Genomic DNA, 18,991 nt, shown 5'->3' on the forward strand with positions numbered 1-18,991 from the left:
TGCCCTAGGTAATCAGTTAAACTGATAAAACGCCTCCAAGAACAATGGGCATAACTTTCTCTAGTGGTTTGACATTATTGAAGCCAGGGCTACTAGTGGATGAGGCCACACATTTTCACACCTAATCACTGTTAATAACTGCTATGTCTTGCTTAATCAAATAAAGATTACTACTACTTTTTATCCCTATGTAAAGTTGTATACATTTTCTTTCTTCACAAGATCATTTTCAGGGTTTTGTCCCATCATTAGCCATAGATTTTGTATTTTCCCCGGATTCAGTTCTTCAACAATCAACTCACTGTTTACTCTCCATTTCAGAGAGCCGTGCTTGCCATGCTGATTCCGTGGCTGTTATCGTAACTAGCTCCTCTAATATGCTTATATCATGAAATGTATCATTTCCAAGATAAACTGATCCCCCATGTTCCCCTCCGAGACCTGAAAATGCTCCCCCTGGCCCTTCGTGAAACTCAAGCCGGTATTTGTTGATTGAGGCCCTCAGAGGGCATGGCACTGAACAGGAGGAGGCAACCATAGCTGTGGAGAAATTGTTAGATATCGCTAAATTGCAATGTATGTCTTGCCACTCCAAGAAAATTAATAACAAACATTGTTTTTAGATCAAGAAAAGTTTATTTTATAGATAAATATTATGATTGCTTCAAGTGTTATCTTGTTGTAATTTCAACAGACCTGCAGCTTTTTGTGTATGAGTAGCGTTGAGGTAGCAAGTCTCTTAAATGTCTTGCAGGCATTGACGCCATTTCTATTTAAAGAAAAATGTGCTGTTTTCCAGTAAGTTGATATTTCTTATACAGTGTACCATTGTATACTGGTACATAGTTAATGTGTGACAGTTTAACAGACTCTGCTTTGTGTTTAGTATTTTGGAAAATATTTGAATAGTGTTAAATAATTTGTTGGGTTTTGGGGCATTATTTGAGTCAGGCACTCCTACCTCTGTCACAACAGCCATTCAACTCTCTGTATTGGAGTTTCATGTTGAACGAACTGGCTCACCATAATGAAAGTGGCATCTTGGACTGTCATAATTACTGATGCCCCATGCCTTGTTTTGTTCTGAATTTTTATGACAATCTCTTTTAATCATTCCTTCTTAACAGTGAATTGTGAGAATTTTTCAGAAAGAGAGGGTCAGTTGAATCTGAATCCAAATATATATCTGAATCCTACTCTTGATCTCAATCCTACCTTGAACCCAAATCACATTCCAGATCTAGGACCTACCTTGGATCCAAATCACATTCCAGATCTAGGACCTACCTTGGATCCAAATCTCACTCCATATCTAAGACCTACCTTGGATCCAAATCACATTCCAGATCTAGGACCTACCTTGGATCCAAATCACATTCCATATCTAGGACCTACCTTGGATCCAAATCTCACTCCATATCTAGGACCTACCTTGGATCCAAATCACATTCCAGATATAGGACCTACCTTGGATCCAAATCACATTCCATATCTAGGACCTACCTTGGATCCAAATCACATTTCTGATCTAGGACCTACCTTGGATCTGAATCCTCCTCATGATCTCAACCCTACAATGGATCCATATCTAACTCAAGATCTAGGACCTACCTTGGATCCAAATCACATTCCAGATCTAGGACCTACCTTGGATCCAAATCACATTCCAGATCTAGGACCTACCTTGGATCCAAATCATATTCCAGATCTAGGACCTACCTTGGATTCAAATCACATTCCAGATCTAGGACCTACCTTGAACCCAAATCACATTCCATATCTAGGACCTACCTTGGATCCAAATCACATTCCAGATCTAAGACCTACCTTGGATCTGAATCCTCCTCATGATCTCAACCCTACAATGGATCCATATCTAACTCAAGATCTAGGACCTACCTTGGATCCAAATCACATTCCAGATCTAGGACCTACCTTGGATCCAAATCACATTCCAGATCTAGGACCTACCTTGAACCCAAATCACATTCCAGATCTAGGACATATATACCTTGGATCCAAATCTCACTCCATATCTAAGACCTACCTTGGATCCAAATCTATCTCCAAATCTAGGCCCTACCTTGGATCCAGATTTCACTCCATATCTAAGACCTACCTTGGATCCAAATCTATCTCCAGATCTAGGCCCTACCTTGGATCCAAATTTCACTCCAGGTCTAAGACCTACCTTGGATCCAAATTTCACTCCAGGTCTAAGACCTACCTTGGATCAAAATCACATTCCAGATCTAGGACCTACCTTAGATCCAAATCACATTCCAGATCTAGGACCTACCTTGGATCCAAATCACATTCCAGGTCTAAGACCTACCTTGGATCCAAATCACATTCCAGATCTAGGACCTACCTTAGATCCAAATCACATTCCAGATCTAGGACCTACCTTGGATCAAAATCACATTCCAGATCTAGGACCTACCTTGGATCAAAATCACATTCCAGATCTAGGACCTACCTTGAACCCAAATCACATTCCAGATCTAGGACATACCTTGGATCCAAATCTCACTCCATATCTAAGACCTACCTTGGATCCAAATCTATCTCCAAATCTAGGCCCTACCTTGGATCCAAATTTCACTCCATATCTAAGACCTACCTTGGATCCAAATCTATCTCCAGATCTAGGACCTACCTTGGATCCAAATTTCACTCCAGGTCTAAGACCTACCTTGGATCCAAATCTCACTCCAGATCTAAGACCTACCTTGGATCCAAATCACATTCCTGATCTAGGACCTACCTTGGATCTGAATCTTCCTCATGATCTCAACCATAAATTGGATCCATATCTAACTCAAGATCTAGGACCTGTTTTGGATCCAAATCTCACTACAGATCTAAGACCTACCTTGGATCCAAATCTAACTCTAGATCTAGGACCTACCTTGGATCCAAATCTCACTCCAGATCTTAGACCTACCTTGGATCCAAATCTAACTCCAGATCTAGGACCTACCTTGGATCCAGATTTCAGTCCAGGTCTAAGACCTACCTTGGATCCAAATCTAACTCCAGATCTAGGACCTACCTTGGATCCAGGTTTCAGTCCAGGTCTAAGACCTACCTTAGATCCAAATCTCACTCCAGATCTGGGATCTACCATGACTCTGAATCGCAATAAAGATCTAGGACCTACCTTGGATCTGAATCGCATTCCAGATCTAAGCCCTACCTTAGATGTGAATCCCACTCCTTTGAAGACTGACATGTGTTAAAATTGATCTTCCGTAACCCATGCTTGTTGTAAAAATGCAAGTAACATTTTTGGGTGGTCATTTGCATCCCAAGTGCGTAGAATTCTGCTCATGCTGTTGACTACTGGAATGTCAGGTCAAGACTCAATTGTTAAACCAAAGTATCCTGCTCACTCTAGGTCTGATTCCAACTCTAGATGTACATGTCACCCTGGATCATAGTGCCACTGTAGCTCTGGAATCTGGAATCTGAACCCTAGTCTAGATCTGAATCATACCTTGCATCAGAATCCCACTGTTGCTCTGAATCTTACCTGGGATCTCAATCCCACACTAGCTCTGAATCCTACTTTGAATTGGAATCAATACCTGGGATGTGAATCCCACTCTAGATCTGAATCAATACCTGGGATCTTAATCCCACTAGATCTGAATCCTACCTGGGATCAGAATCCCACTCATAACTCTGAATTCTACCTAGACACCTATGAATATTGCAGGCAGATTAGGTCTTTAGCAATCCATGCTTGCCACAGAAGGCAACTATGCTTGTCATAAGAGGTGACTAATGGGATCTGGTGGTCATGCTTGCTGATTTGGTTCACATGTCATCGGTTCGAATTTGCACAGAACAATCTCATGCAGTTGATCACTGGATTGTCTGGACCAGACTTGATTATTTACAGACAGCCATCATATAGCTGGAATAGTGCAGCATAAAACTAACCTCACTCACTCATTCTTCCTTAGGATCCAAATCCCACTTCAGATCTTGATTCTGCTTAGGATCTGAATCCCACTCTAGTCTGTTCTCATCCCCCAAGTCTGTTTGATCAGAAGAGTAATTTAGATAATTCACAGCCATGAATCAAATTAATTACAATGCATGCCATCAACCGCTGAGTGTTACATAACATGGTGTTAAGTGCAACTCATGTACGTTTCTTTCATATAAATTACTACAAATCATTCATTGCACTGACACTTGCTACTCTGGGATGCACGCAGAGTAGAATTTACGTGAAAGCTGGTAGTCTGGTAGAAATTAGTTAATTTTCAACATGCACATAAAGTGCTGTAATTAACTCTTCCTTCTCTACATGCTTCTGCAACGTACATCAATCATCATGACAGCTGGGGAAGGTCTTCAAATTAACCGAGAGCTACCATCTTATGTATGAACTACCATTATGTAAGAAGAGAAATTTCTAATGAGGAAGTATGCTCACCCTTTCATTACAGTAACTGTGGTGGTGGTAATGTGAGCGTGTTATGGACAGGTAATTGCCCAATGCCTATTCCAGTCTGTAATGGGTGACACTGACAGATGTTCTGTAGTTCACCTTCCCAATGTACTTGTCACAGAGCATTGCAGGTGCTTGTGGTTCCACATCAACTGATACTGGTTGTCGATGGCGATAAACAGAGAGACTGATGTTGTGTGGTCTGGTCTAGTTGTCTTTCTTTATCTTACTGTGGGTCACCATGCATTAATCATTTATGTCAACTTGTTGAAGATTTGATGGTATTATGTTCTTTATTGATCAATCTGAATATTACTCTTGTGATATTGCTGGATTGTTGCTGAAAGCGATGTAAAACCTGAGCAATTCTGTCACTCTCTCACTCAAACTCACTCATTCATGCATTCCTTTTACTCACTTATTCACACTTTCACTCATTCTTTACTTTACTTACTCATTCCTTTACACATTGATGCCTTCACTCACCCATTTACTTGCTCTCTTACTCAGTCACTCTTTCCTTTTCTCATTCACTCACACTCCTTTACTCATTTATTACTTCACTCACTCTTTACTTACTTATTTACTCTTACTTTCTCCTTCATTCATTCCCTCCTTTAGTTGCTCATTTACTTCTTCACTTTCTCCTTTTCTCACTCATTCCTTTACTTACTCATTTACTATTTTACTTTTACTTTTCCTTTACTCATTCCCTATTTCACATGCTCATTTACTCTTTCACTTACTTTCTCCTTTACACATTCCCTCCTTCACATGCTCATACTTTTTCGCCCAATTTTTCCTTTTCTCATTTTCTCCTTTACTTACTCATTTACTTACTTTTTCATTTACTCATTCCCTCCTTCACATGCTCATTTACTCTTTTACTTTTTCCTTTACTCATTCCTTCCTTCACATGCTCATGTACACTTTCACTTATTTTCTCCTTTACTTACTCATTTATTCTCTTACTTTTTCGTTTAAACATTCCCTTCTTCACTTACTCTTTTACTTACTTTCTTTTTCTCATTCACTAAACTCCTTCAATTGTTTACTCATTCTTTCACTCATTGTTTCACTTACTCCTTTTCTCAGTCATACAGTCATTCTTCACTCATTTTCACTTTCACTCATTCCTGTCCTCACCTTCACTCAAGCTGTTGTGTATACCTCCAAGCTCAAGTGATGTAGAGCAGAAGGAATACAGTGAAGCAAATATATGAACAGTTAATCAGCTTAATAGAAATGCTCAGGAACACTTTGCAGCTCAGTCACGTTAGTTTTTCAGAACACAGCTTGTATGAACTGGTTGTGAAAGTCACCACAGTTAATACCGGTCTAGTTCTGAAGGTCATTGTGGCATACATGCAATCTTCTGCAGGATATTCATATAGCGGCATTGGCTTCGGTAAGAAATGAGGTTCATTTTATGGACAACTCAATAATGGCTTTAGAGATTTACGTCTCAGAAAGGTTTTATCAACATTAGGGCTGATTGTTCTGTCTCTTCCTTCATACTGCTGGCTGTAATGAAGTTCAGTATGGAGACTGAGGCCTAGGTTAATGTTTTTGTGGTTTACAGACCTTTGCTTAACAAAGAACATTATTAGCTTTGGTTGTTTAACATCTTGGAAAAGATTATGGTAGCTCAGTATTGTATGTTATTATTTTTTTATATGTTGTAAGGAATTGTTTATATTGATTGTAATTATGGTGTAAACTGTTGGTGTCCCTGTTGTTTCAGTTCTGTCCCTTAGGTGTATCAGGATCCTGTGACATGGTTTTGAATTTCATCTTTACTTGATCATGATTAGGTCTGCTAGGTTTTGTGACTATGTGAATCAGCACTCAGGGTTTCCCTGACTGAAGATACTGTTCCAAGTGGTGTTGACATTCTGGGGACAGTCTGGTCTAATATTTTATGTTTTGTGTATGACAGATGCTAAGGTCAGTGCTGACTCTCTCAACCAACAGTACACCTGCTCCTTGTCCTCTTGTCACTGAGAATTTGTTAAAGGCGGCATTGAATCCTATATATGCTCATTCCTGTTACGTATTACATCAAAAGTGGTAAGTAAGCTTTCAAAATTTCAGCAATACCAGGTTGATAATTTGATCAAAACACAAGCCGTCACAATAGATTTTGACCTGATTTGTTAAATGGCCTTATCTTGTGCCACCATTGGGGATTCTGGGTGAAAACTATTCCCCAGGAAACAGTGCTGTTTGAAGAAGACAAATAAACATGCTTCATGCATTGGTTGACCAGTAGGCTTGCCAATGTTTATGGTAGCCATGGTAATGTCACATCATGGATGGTTGCTCTGTATATGAATCACTAGATTCTCTTATCCAGGTTTGAATTTTCACTGACTGCTGTCCCGCAGTAGGTGTATTATTGCTGAGTGCAGCATTAAACAACAAGCCCAAGCACTCTTAAAAGTTTTTAGTCAAGGATGAACATGATTCCTTCCCACGAGGCTCTTCCTTTCTATGACCATTATCCCAAGGGAGGTTTTATCATCCAGTCATGATGAAACGCTCCTTGATTAATCCCCTTGTAGCAAACTGATCAGGGAACACATCATTCATTTTGACAGACATTACAGCTCAGCTTTACAAAATTTCCCTTGGAAACTGAAATGCTTCACTTTTGTTGCAAGTTGTCCTAATATCCAAGGTCATTAGAACGGTCAGAAGTTCCAACAGGTTCCCATTCATCATGAACTGGAAGCATGAATAGTAGTGATATCCATGAGTTTCTGGTCACTTTTTCCACATTTGTTATGGAATTATTCTTAGTGCCTATTTAAAATATAAAAGGGAAGTACATTATTAACCTGAAAAAAGCTGCTTCACAAAGAGTTCAATTAGGAATGCATCATACAGCTGTCATATTCGCCCATGGTAATATTATATTACATCAAGAGATTGTAGGGGCTCAAAGTCTCAAGGCTGACTTCATACTGAATAAGGAGTAAATAATTGTATTGATTTAGTCGTTGATGTACTGCCTTATTCAGCTGCAGTGTTTAGAATGAGTGAATCGGTTGCAGTATTTCAGAACCTTCTGTTGAGTAATGAGAACTTCACACAGATTGGACACATATGTAATTTTTAGGTTCACCAAACTTTTTCACATGTTGTTTGCTGGGCTGACCATAAAGAAGGATGAAGCAACAAAATGCTTCTTTTTATGTTTCCTTGTTTCTTTTAATATTTCCTTATCACACATTACTGTGGATCGGCTTAAAATTTGTTCCATGTAAATTAGTTTAAACATTGCTGGAAATTATTGTTCTGGGTCTTGTTTCTTATAAAGATGTTTGTGCTGCAACTTGTCTGTCATATGAAGGAATGTTATTATCAAGTTCCACAGATTGAGTTCACGCCATATTTGTGTTCAGATTCTCCCGATGTTTGGATGATTTTTCTGAAATGTTTACCAGTTCGGTTAATGATTTTAACTTTAGTATTGTTTTACGACACATTTAGCAATGTTCTAATATTACAGTGCATCAGATCAGATTTAGACTTCACTTTGCACCCATCCAGCCAGGGCCTTGACAAGCAAGCACTTTAACCACCACACCACCACACAAACCCTTATTTTGCCGGTGGGTCAGTGGGGACCCAGAAACCTAAGAATTGTATAGTGTTGCTTTATCATTCTTGTGACATATTTGGCTAATCCATGTTACATTTAGTCAAGATGGTCATCATATTGCAGTAAGTGAAAGCCAGGATGAAATATGTAATCTTATTAAGTGATTCAGATGTTAACGGCGATAGTGGAACCAAATTTATTACATCGTTGATATTCCAACTCATCTGCCTCCTTGGATATTGATGACATTTACTTTGCTTGGTTAGCCTTGCTGTCTGACCTTTGGCAATTTCCTGTACAGATTTGTCTCCCTTAGGTGTGTTAGGCACGGATGATCATTTGTTTGAGTTCCAGATGTGTTCCTGTCAGAACCATACTCACGATCGTGAGTTTCACTGAAATGGGAAACTTCTGTGGCTTAAATTGTTCCTGTCTCTTTTGCCCACATAAGGCTCACACGTAGATTAGTGCTTAGTTTCTGAATATATATAATTTAGTTAGCAACATTTAACACAATTGAAAAGGAGCCCCACGCAGGCTGAGAGATGCAAGATTCTGAACCAGAGGAAATGTAGATTTCCTTCATTTAAGGCTTTAGCATTGCGGAGAGGGCTTGGCAGTAGGGAGAATAATGTAGTTCAGGGACTGTGAGACAGACTAGCTAAGATGCTGTGAGAAAGTTGAAATACAGTAAACAGCATTAGACTGGTATCCTTGTTATTTGCCTCAAATGAAAGGTTTCTATTTTAATGTTGTCCCATCTTTTTCTTTTCTTCATTGAATTGTTTTATTAGCAGTTGATACCAATCCAGTGTCCTATTCTCTTTAAGAGATGTGATCAAGGTTAGGTTCTTGAGTTAATGTTTCTGATAACTCATGCAACTTGCAAGAGGAAACCCCATGGAGATTTCAAGTTAGGACAGGTCTCCAGTCTCCCACACATCGACCAGGTTGGGTTTCCAGGTTATAATAGTCACATACAAGTCGGATCAAAAAAGGATTCCAATTAGAATAAGTATCAAGTGAAACATGAAGCCTGCATGAGACATGCATGTTGGGGATTCAGTGTTCTACCAGGTTCATGTTACCGGAACAATTTGCAGAAGGTGACCCCATAGGGACCCCAGGTTAGGTCATGTACTTGATAACAAATGAAGAATGCAAAAGGCAAAATCAGGTATCCTTCAGTGATTCCTGACCAGGGCCTAGATTTTCGAAGCTCTCTTAAAAGATAGTCGTAAGGTTATATTAATGTATGGCAGTTACGACTATGGTAGGACTAAGAGAGCCTCAAAAATCAAGGCCAAAAATTGGTTTGTATATTTAAATGTTGTTTAATGCTGTACTTAACCATATTGGCAAAAAAAAGACAAAGAACAAAATCTGCTATCCCATATTGCGACTATATGGAAACACTCTGTAAATAATCAAGGGTGGACCAGTGATCAACAGCTTGTGCATCAATCAACACAAATGGGATACGATGCCATGGGCCAATCATATCAGGGAGTCTGACCATCCAGCCCCATTTAAGCTGCCTCCCAATGGCAAGCTTGGGTTGGTGAAGACCAGTTCTAACCTGGATCTTCATGGATACCTAGAACATGTACCACATGAAACGTGAAGGGTTCTTGTGTGGATACCAGGATCCAACTGGTCTCCAATAATCTTTACAGTTTACACTGGACAACCCTGTAGGGGTTACCATGGTTACAGGTTAGAATAAGTCAGGTTGGAACTGACTGAATCACGTGAAAAGACTAATTGCCTATTGCATTGCCCAACAGTGTGATCCATTCCATGCTTTCAGGTTCTGGTAATTCTGTCACTGCTTGTTTGTGTCATGGGATCTTTGCTGTCAAAGAGCAGTGCCTAAAATTACAGATTATGCAGACCACAGTATTTGAAAAACAAGGGACACTTCAGACATTTTAAGTTAAGCGAATAACAATTACCTCTTGACATTTGTGCTAAATTCTAAACACGGTTGGGTACAATGTGTGAGGCCCATTTTCTTGTGTCCCCTGCCGTGATATTGCTGGAATATTGCTAAGAGAGGTGTAAAACCAAAATCGCTCACTCACTCACTCACTCACTCACTCTAAACACAGTAGTACGTCTTGATCCCTACAAATAGATTTTTTTGTGTGTTCTGAAAAGGAGAAGATAAATCCACAGCATGCTCCTCACTGACGCCATTAAGGAAAGCAGTTTCCCCCTTGAGTTCCTTGTGAATAGACGCATCCAAATGCGGTGGATGTAGTTCTAAATGAACTTCCTTAAATCAGATGAAGTCAAACCTCTGAAAAAATCGTGTTCCAACAAGACAAAAAGTAAACACATTTAGATCCACATCTACTGAGACTGGACTGCGATCCAATTAAAGGAGACATGAATTGCTCCAAAGAAGACGAAACAAAATAGATGAACTCTGAGCATCATTGAGTTCAGTCCCATGAGCCAGATTGATATTTAGGAAAGGTCCCTGGTTTCCTGTGGGAGTTGTGGCTGCTCTGGAGTTCTTGAAGGTAGCTTCATCAAAGCGACGGTGCATCCCTGTACAATAAGTCAAGGTATGTGCGGTCAGTTTGCAGTCTGATGAAATTGTGTTTGTCGGCTGAGGGCTTGATGGTGCTTTTGTGGTTGGTTTGAGGTACTGAGTGCTTGATGGGATGCGTAGGATGGGGATTGATAGAATTATTGGGCATGTGATTAATTATTGTGGGACAGTGATAGCATCCCATGTGATGTTCCCAGCTCCATACAGATTTGTATAACCTTTGCCAAACCAGTATGGCTGCTACACGTTTAGCATCATCTTGTAACCATTTATACTTTTCAGTTACCAGTACAAACTTGTCACAAATCTGATTGTCTGGATGTGCTTGTTTGTTGTTTAATGTCACATTTAGCATTATTCTGGATTTATGACATAAATAATTCTGGACCTGACAATCCCGTGATCAGTGTCAAGAGCATTGATCTATGCAGTGTGAACCAAGTCCGCAAGTTTGAGAACCCAGTTATGTAAGCTGCATTTTATGACAAGCAAGATTGATTCTGTTTTGGCTTTTCATTGGATCATGCTGATGTATTCACTAAAATAATGATATAATAATGGGATTATTTATAGCTTGCCTTTCCAGACTTCATTTCCTGATCAAACTGCAAGAACTGATTATAATAATCCCTTAATAACCAAGTTGCCTGTGAGAGACTAGAAGGTTAATAGTCATGACATTCCGCCAGGTACCCATCTTCTACTGGGTGATCAGAGGCAATTTTGAGCAAATTCACTTGCCTAAGGTAAGACCAAATTTATCACATATGCTTTATTGTGGGGCAGGTAGGATTAAAATCTTAGAACCTCAGGAGCCATGCTGCTGAACACAGTCAACCATCCATGGACTTTTTTAAGCTAGATTTGTTTAACTAAAACATGGAGATGGTGACACTCTCTTACCTGGCTGAAATTGTGTCATGGTAGTTCTGGGTTTTCATGCTATTGACTATGAATGTGTTGAGGTGATTTAAAGTTTATCATGATGAAACAGATATCCAAGTTCAGCTTATATATATTGCTGGTTGTAGTTTAAGAGTCAAAACACCACAACACACCATGCCACACGACCCCACACCATGTTATGCCACATCACACCACAACACACTTCACACAGGAGATTGTTGAGTAATTTGGCAGGAGATTAATATTTAGAAATGAGAAAGTGGACACAAAGTGCCAAGTTATTTCAGCCTTTGTTGCCTTGTGACCACAACAAATTGTAACCACACAATAGAAATTTTAGTCATTTATAATAAACATCAAAATATAATTGTCCCTATGGTATTGGAAAAGAGAGTATTGACATTTTTGGGCAATATAGACCAGAATGCTAATTTTATTTCCATCTTATGACAGAGAAAGCAACAAAAACAATTGTTCATGATTTATTGGACTCCTTTTACCATCATTTTGGACTCCTTTTACCATCATTTGGGCACCAAATCCAAATTTAAGTCATATGTTTTTTATGCACAATTGTGTAAACACATCCTACCCTGTCGTCCCTCAGGGAAGGCAAAAGAGAAAATAGAGAGTTTGGAACATGATGGCACGGGGCGCCATTGGTGTTCAATTTGTCTTGGGATCATGACAACTTCATGGAGGCGGGCAAAGGCTGTAATCCAATCACGACAGCAATCTGTGATCTTGTCAACTCTGATAGGTCAGGGCGTGTAGTATGATCGACAAGTCCATCAGAGGACAGAGCTTATAGCTATTCATTTTGGCCATTGGCCATGTACTTAGTTGTCATGAGAGATTGACCTAATCTTTGTCAGACAAATTGCAATATTGGCAATCGGCAAATGTAATGTTATCCAGGAAATTTCTTCGACTCTAATTAATAAATGGAATCAATAGTGTGAATTGTTATTGCTTGGTGTAGCCTGATTTGAATCAGTAATATGGCATGTGTGAAATAAATCAGTTTGCTGTGATTCTCTCAAAGAACTCGTGGTCATAATGGTCAGGGAATTCTGCATGTCTGTTAATATTTTGTATTTAAGTTATTATATATATGTTTTACCATGCTTTTACATGTTCTGTTATTAATAATATGAATCAACTTTTCAGCTGTTAAACTTTATGTTATAAACTATATGTTAGACATGCAAAGGTATTTGTGTTTATATATGATTTGCTTGAAATCTTAAGACATTGATATTTAGGCTACATTATGCCCTTATCTGTAGCCGAGTCGTGATAATGCTGAAATATTGCTAAAAGTGGTCTAAAACCATTTTCACTCCCTCGCTCTTGTATTGAGTCATCACAAATCTGATTTCAGGTAAAAAACATTGGCGTGATAGTCATAGAGACACCTGTACGCAGTATTTTCTGTAGGGAAACAGCCCCTCACTCTTCTGTCATCTGTGACAAATATCCTTCTTTGATAAATTTTCACCTGTGACAGACTAGTCAAACACAGCTGTCAGCGCCAGGGTGAGTGTCGTCTGTAGATGGGACATGGCACCGGTCTCCTTTGATGTCGACATGCTGCAGGTATAATTATGTCTCGTGCAGACAGGATTAGAGAATGTCAGCTTTTGTCACTGTCATACAGCTTTGTGATTCTGCCTGAGATTGTTTCATGACACCCTGTTAGCTTTGCATATTGATCAGAGTGACACTTCATAGATTGCTGTAAAATAAGGGGATTTACTGCTACTGTGGGACTCAGTTGCAATTGAAGGTTATTCAAGAGGCTGTGGGAGGCTTTGAGTGATAGATCAAAGTACTGATGCATTGAGCCCTTGTGTAATTTTTTATATACTCATGGAGGAATGTAAAGCAACAGTATTGAAGAATTATGTATTGAATGTGACCAGATAATGAATGTTGCTCTGTAGCGCAGTGTTAATGGGTGATGTCTTGGTTGAGTGAGTCACTGTGAGTATGTGAGTTTCCAATCCCATGTTTGACACATCACCAGTCATCTCATAGGCACATATTTGCCTGTTACCACACTGTGCTAACTTGACTGTTTCAAAAACATATACCATGTGCAAAAGCAAGATACACCGTCCTTATTTCTTCATTTTAAACAAAGTGAGAAGCCCATTTCAGGTGTCCCCTTCCCTGATATTGCTGGAATATTGCTAAAAGCGGCGTAAAACCGTACATGCTCACTTTCAACTGAAAAATATTTAACTGAGTAGATTATCTCTCCAACAGTACCATAGTTATCAAACCTGAAAGCGATATGTTCTACATAAATGTTGAGTGGTGTGATATGCATTTGCTTATTTTATCACAGTGGGACAGTGGAGTAGCTTAGTGGTTAAGCATTTGCTTGTCTCCCCAAAGGTCCCAAAGCCATAATTAATCATCAAACACTGTGACCTGACACTGCACAACTATTTTTGTGAATTCGCCATGTTCACTCTTGACCATTCACTGTAGACGTCTGATAATTCGAAGTAACTTTTAGGCCACCTCGCTCACACATCTTGACACAGTCCTACAATTTTTGCTTTGGTACATTCATTTGGTGAAGCTGAAGCTGTTGTTATCCATAGAAAATATGACCTGTGTCAGCCAGTTCATATCAGCTTGCTTTGATATTCATTTACACTTTAAGTTTTTATTGCTTAGTTTTCAAGCTGTTTCAACTGATTTTGAAACATTGGGTTTGCTTTGTGACAAAATACCTTGCATTGACCTTGTAATGACCTTGGTAATGCTGGATTGTTTTTTCAAGAACTGAATGGGTGTGGGGTGGGGATGGGGGAAGGTTCAATATAATTTGAATGATACCAACTCACTAACTCTTGAAAGAACAGAACTGACCAAAATGTTTGTAATGTATAAACCGCTGGAAGTAGAGCCTTCCAAGGAAGTCAGCTCAGTGCATAAACCAATGACCTACAGTGAATTAGGAAGTGTCTTTGCATCGACACCTAATGTGAGGTGATATATGTCAGACAACTAGTCTTTAGTCAGATAGGATTAGGTGCTCTGAGACAGACAACACCGTTAACTTCCATTGATTGGATTGTATTCCTGACTGAAAATCACAGATGGACTGTCCCAGTGTGGGTCCACTTAGTTAGGAAGCTATAAACTCAGCTGGTTTACCACAGGTCAGTCAAACTAGATAATTACTTTTGAGCTGATATATGAGCAGGCAGTTTCTGTATTTTCGGATAATCAGGCTGCAGACTTACGAAGTCAAAGGGAAAGTAAGAGGACGTGATAACAAGACTGGTTGATACGTTAGATGTCAGAAAATGATCTCATCCACACTTGTGAAATCCCAACACACCACTCTCAGTGAGACTGTTTGTGTCACCATGGTTGTGTCTTGTCATGGAACCAGTTTGGGAATGATGTTCTGAAGAAACAGGGACCTACAAGTGTCAAGTTTATGTCAGTTTAGATTAAGGAAAGTAAGGACTTAGTAAGAGTTCACCATGTTAAGACACTTAAAACAAAAAGTCCATGTTGACGATATAGGTTTCAAGTAATGAGCTGGGTAACATGGAATTTATCTGTTAAGTCCACTCTGAGGATGTGAGTTTGAATCGCAGATGGGATCTGTACTTGACTGAGAATGTAATTAAAACACATGTTACATTTGACCACTTCCTAAATGTCATTGTGTAATCCATTCAAACAAATCTGAAATGTAGATATATATGAACAGATATAGATGCATTGAATTCCTTTCTAGTCATACCGAAATGTTTTAGTGGGTATTCCATAAGGATGTGTTTGGGAGGTAAATTCTGCAAGTGCTGCTTTGAAGCGAAGTAAAACAATACAATACTCAATCTGGGTTAGAATTGGTCCTCAGTAACCCAAGCTTGTAGTCAGAGGCAACTAATAGGAGAGTTGTTAGCCTCACTGGCTTGATGAAGGCAAATTACATCCCATTTGCATAGATTAATGTTCATGCTGTCACTCACTGGATTGTTTATTCCAGACTTGGTTATTACCATGACATAACTGGGATATTATTGAGTGCAGCATTTAATCATTGAACAAATATGACAGAAAATATCCCCTTGCTGTACCCATTACTTATCTACCAAAGGACACAGACCAGAATAACTGTTGAAACTGCTTTCTTGAAATGAAGGTTTTGGCACCTGTGTGAAGAAATGACTTGTGGATTAGTTTTGTGAAAAATATAAAGAAAGTAATTCTTGTCTAAAGGACAAACTTCTTTCAAGTATCTGATGCTGATTTATTTTGTCTGCTTCAAAATCCATTTGCAGATTGCATCTTTTAATCATTGTCACTTGAATAAATTGGAGTCGCTTCTTTTACAAAGCTCATAACTAGCAAATAGAAGTTTTCAGCTTCTCGTTTTGTCTCGTCTATGATGGTCAACCACCATTGAAGACTTCCTACCTTTTTCTCTTTCAGTTCAGAATTAAGAAAATATTCAAAAGGCTTTGATCATGTGAAATTGTGATTTAGTTCTTTGAACTCAGAAGAAACTTTTTTAGTTTGAAATAAAACTCAGAAAAATGCCTCACTGATGCCTAAATCAATGACTATTTTTTATAATTTTCGTTTCATTTAAACAGACAGTAACTAACAGTCTCAAGGAACAGATCAATGTTAAATTACCAGAATAGTACAGGCTATTCTGGTACCACAAAAAAGAAAAAAACTGTGCCAAATAGAAATTCCAGTAGTTAAATTCCTTAATAAGTGATGAATTAATCTGCTCTTGTGTAAAGAAATGTAGATTAAATTGTCAGTTAGGTCTGGCTATTTCAGTGAAGTGTAATAACAGCTGCCGATTGAGCTTTCCTGAGGCTGTATATCACAGGGGCGAGAACACTGTTCTCATCCAAAGGGGATGTTGTTATGGCGATTACCAGTTTCTGTTTGAGGTCCCCAAGGGAGACTAAGCTCTCATTTAATGAATTAGTTCATGCACGTGTTCTTTCTTGGTCTGATTAGCGACAGGAGCAGTGCTATGAACAAAGCTTTATCTCTGGGTAATTTTCATGAAATTTGGTAACACATTTATTTATTGGCCAATTGACACACATTTCTCTTTTGTCTAAAAAGTTGTAAAAAGTTTCGTTGTCGTACAGTGATTTATTGTTGAAATGTTGCATGGAAATTGGAAATGGATTGGCTTGTCCTTTTCGTATGTGATTGGAATAGTGTCCTCCAGACAACTAGGAATTGATTTGATACAGTTTTGGAATCTGAGTGTTCAATTAGCTCTGGATTTATCAGCAGATGACCCAACAATGTTTCCATATTGAATAAAAACATTTTCTCCATCTTTCCAATAACAGAAGGATTTTGTAGATTACAACTTACAGAATATCAATGAATATTTGCCTGATATCTTTCTTTCAGTGGGTAAAAGACTCTTCCATAAGTGCTTAGCATCTTGGTCGCCATCAAAGCACAAGCGATGGGAAGAGTTTTAACATTTGTGATAGATCTAAATTGTCCTAAATTCATCAACAGAAATGTCATCATGGACCTCTCATCACCAGACTGCACTGATTGCCAAGTGCCCAAAGTGGTAGGTGCAGGGGAATTACTGAGAATAGTTAACTCCCGTAGCATGAAGAGTTATGTCCCTTAAATGTCGGTTTAAATCCTGTTTGTCTTTTCGCAGTCTGAAATCATGGCATCAGTTATAAGTGGGGGACGTTGTTCTGTAATGTCCAGAAGTATATAGAAGTATGCAACAGTTTTAAACTAAGGAAGTAATAGAGTGTTCTTAGGTTTCCTGTGTCTAAGTGGTCCACAAGTGATAAGAAAGGCAAGGCATGTAGTGTGCAGAGGAGTAATTTCCGCTGCTTGATGTTTCGTGTGTTTTTCTGAATGTCGTTGCTTGGATGACAAGTTTATGTAAGACCTGTTATAATTTTTTTCTTGTTTTTTTGTGTTTTCAAGGTTAGAATGGACCTTTTTCTGATTTTCTTATGGCTATGTCCCCCTATAACTTGTTTGCCTTTTTTCTGAAACTTGTGTTTGAGTTCACAGGCTTGTAATTTTAAAATAACATTAAAGTCAACCCAAACATGTTGTCTTTCTTCCTTGTGGTCTGGAATATGAACCATGTGAATTACCTCCCCTTGTTTATTAATTTTCATTATTTTCTTCACTGAAATTATTAGGTAATCTCAAATTTTGCTGACATTATAGTCCAATATAGTTTGTGTTTTTTACAACTGCATAGATCAATGCTCATACTGTTGAATGTCTGGTCGAGCTTTGATTATGAAAAGACCGCCGGAATATTTCAGAACTGTTACCTCCTTCTTTACCGAATACCAATTCATTTGTCAAATTTGTTCGTTGTTTAACACAAAAATATTTTTGCAGTCTGTTAATAGCCCTGAATGGAGCAGAAAATCAAGTTATAGACGTCGTGAGCATCAGCTGTGACACAACCGGGATATGAGTGATTGAGTTTAGTTTTACGCCGCACTCAGCAATATTCCAGCTATATGGCAGCAGTCTGTAAATAATCGAGTCTGGACCAGACAATCCAGTGATCAACAACATGAGCATCGATCTGCACAATTGGGAACTGATGACATGTGTCAACCAAGTCAGCAAGCCTGACCACCTGATGCCGTTAGTCGCCTCTTACGACAAGCACAGTCACCTTTTATGTCAATAATGGGTTGCTGAAGGCCTGTTCTACCTCGGGACCTTCACGGGTCATTTGGATATGATGACATGCATCAACAAAGTCTGCTAGTCTGATCACCAGATCCCATTTGTCACCTCTTTCGACAAGCATGGGTTACTTGATCTTCATGGGTCATTTTTTTAAAAAAACATTCCTTATCGCCTGACTAACTGCAACAAACTGATGTGATAGGGACCGTTATTTAATGAAAAGATTGATTTAGAATCAGTCGAGGTCGACTTAATTTCTAGAGCGGAAGCTGGGTAGCCTAGGGGTTAAAAGTGTTCATGTTGAAGACGTGAATTTGATTCCCCACATGGGTACAATGTGTGAAGCCCACTTCTGGTGTCCCCTGCCATGATATTGCTGGAATATTACTAAAAGCAGCGTATAACAAAACTCACTCACTTAATATCTGGACAATGGATCAGACATTTAATGGAGACCTGGCTCACCTTCAGTATTTATTTCGAAATACATCCGCAGCTGTTAAGGAGACCCTTTTTCTGCAGAATGAAACACTAAGAAGCATCTGTCTAAAAACAGCATGAATAAACACCACCTACATACTGTGATGTAGTACCTTGACACAACTAGAAGTGGCAAGGGTGTCGGTAAGAATAATTGCCAACATTTATAGCTGTATTTGTGACATTAACATCCCCATGCATCATAGTCTTAACGAAACTAACGGGAAAACAATCATGTTCTGGGTGGAGAATTGATTTGTAGCAG

The 18,991-nt window shown here is 38.9% G+C and overlaps 3 protein-coding genes across 4 annotated transcripts in view; all 3 read left to right on the plus strand.

Moving 5' to 3' along the window:
* Positions 1–18,991, plus strand: part of LOC137268878 (short-chain dehydrogenase/reductase 3-like) — a 308,772-nt gene that overhangs the window by 69,953 nt on the left and 219,828 nt on the right. The gene's annotated exons all lie outside the window — the stretch shown is intronic.
* LOC137268873 (D-glucuronyl C5-epimerase-like) overlaps positions 1–18,991 on the plus strand; it is a 307,371-nt gene that overhangs the window by 33,911 nt on the left and 254,469 nt on the right. The window lies entirely within an intron of this gene.
* LOC137267649 (protein FAM186A-like) lies at positions 394–3,148 on the plus strand. Its single transcript, XM_067802125.1, has 4 exons — positions 394–481; positions 1,149–2,322; positions 2,618–2,837; positions 2,942–3,148. The coding sequence occupies exons 1-4, from the start codon at positions 394–396 to the stop codon at positions 3,146–3,148; spliced, it is 1,689 nt and encodes a 562-aa protein (XP_067658226.1).

The sequence above is a fragment of the Haliotis asinina genome, chromosome 16, assembly GCF_037392515.1.
Source record: "Haliotis asinina isolate JCU_RB_2024 chromosome 16, JCU_Hal_asi_v2, whole genome shotgun sequence".
Lineage (NCBI taxonomy): Eukaryota > Metazoa > Mollusca > Gastropoda > Lepetellida > Haliotidae > Haliotis > Haliotis asinina.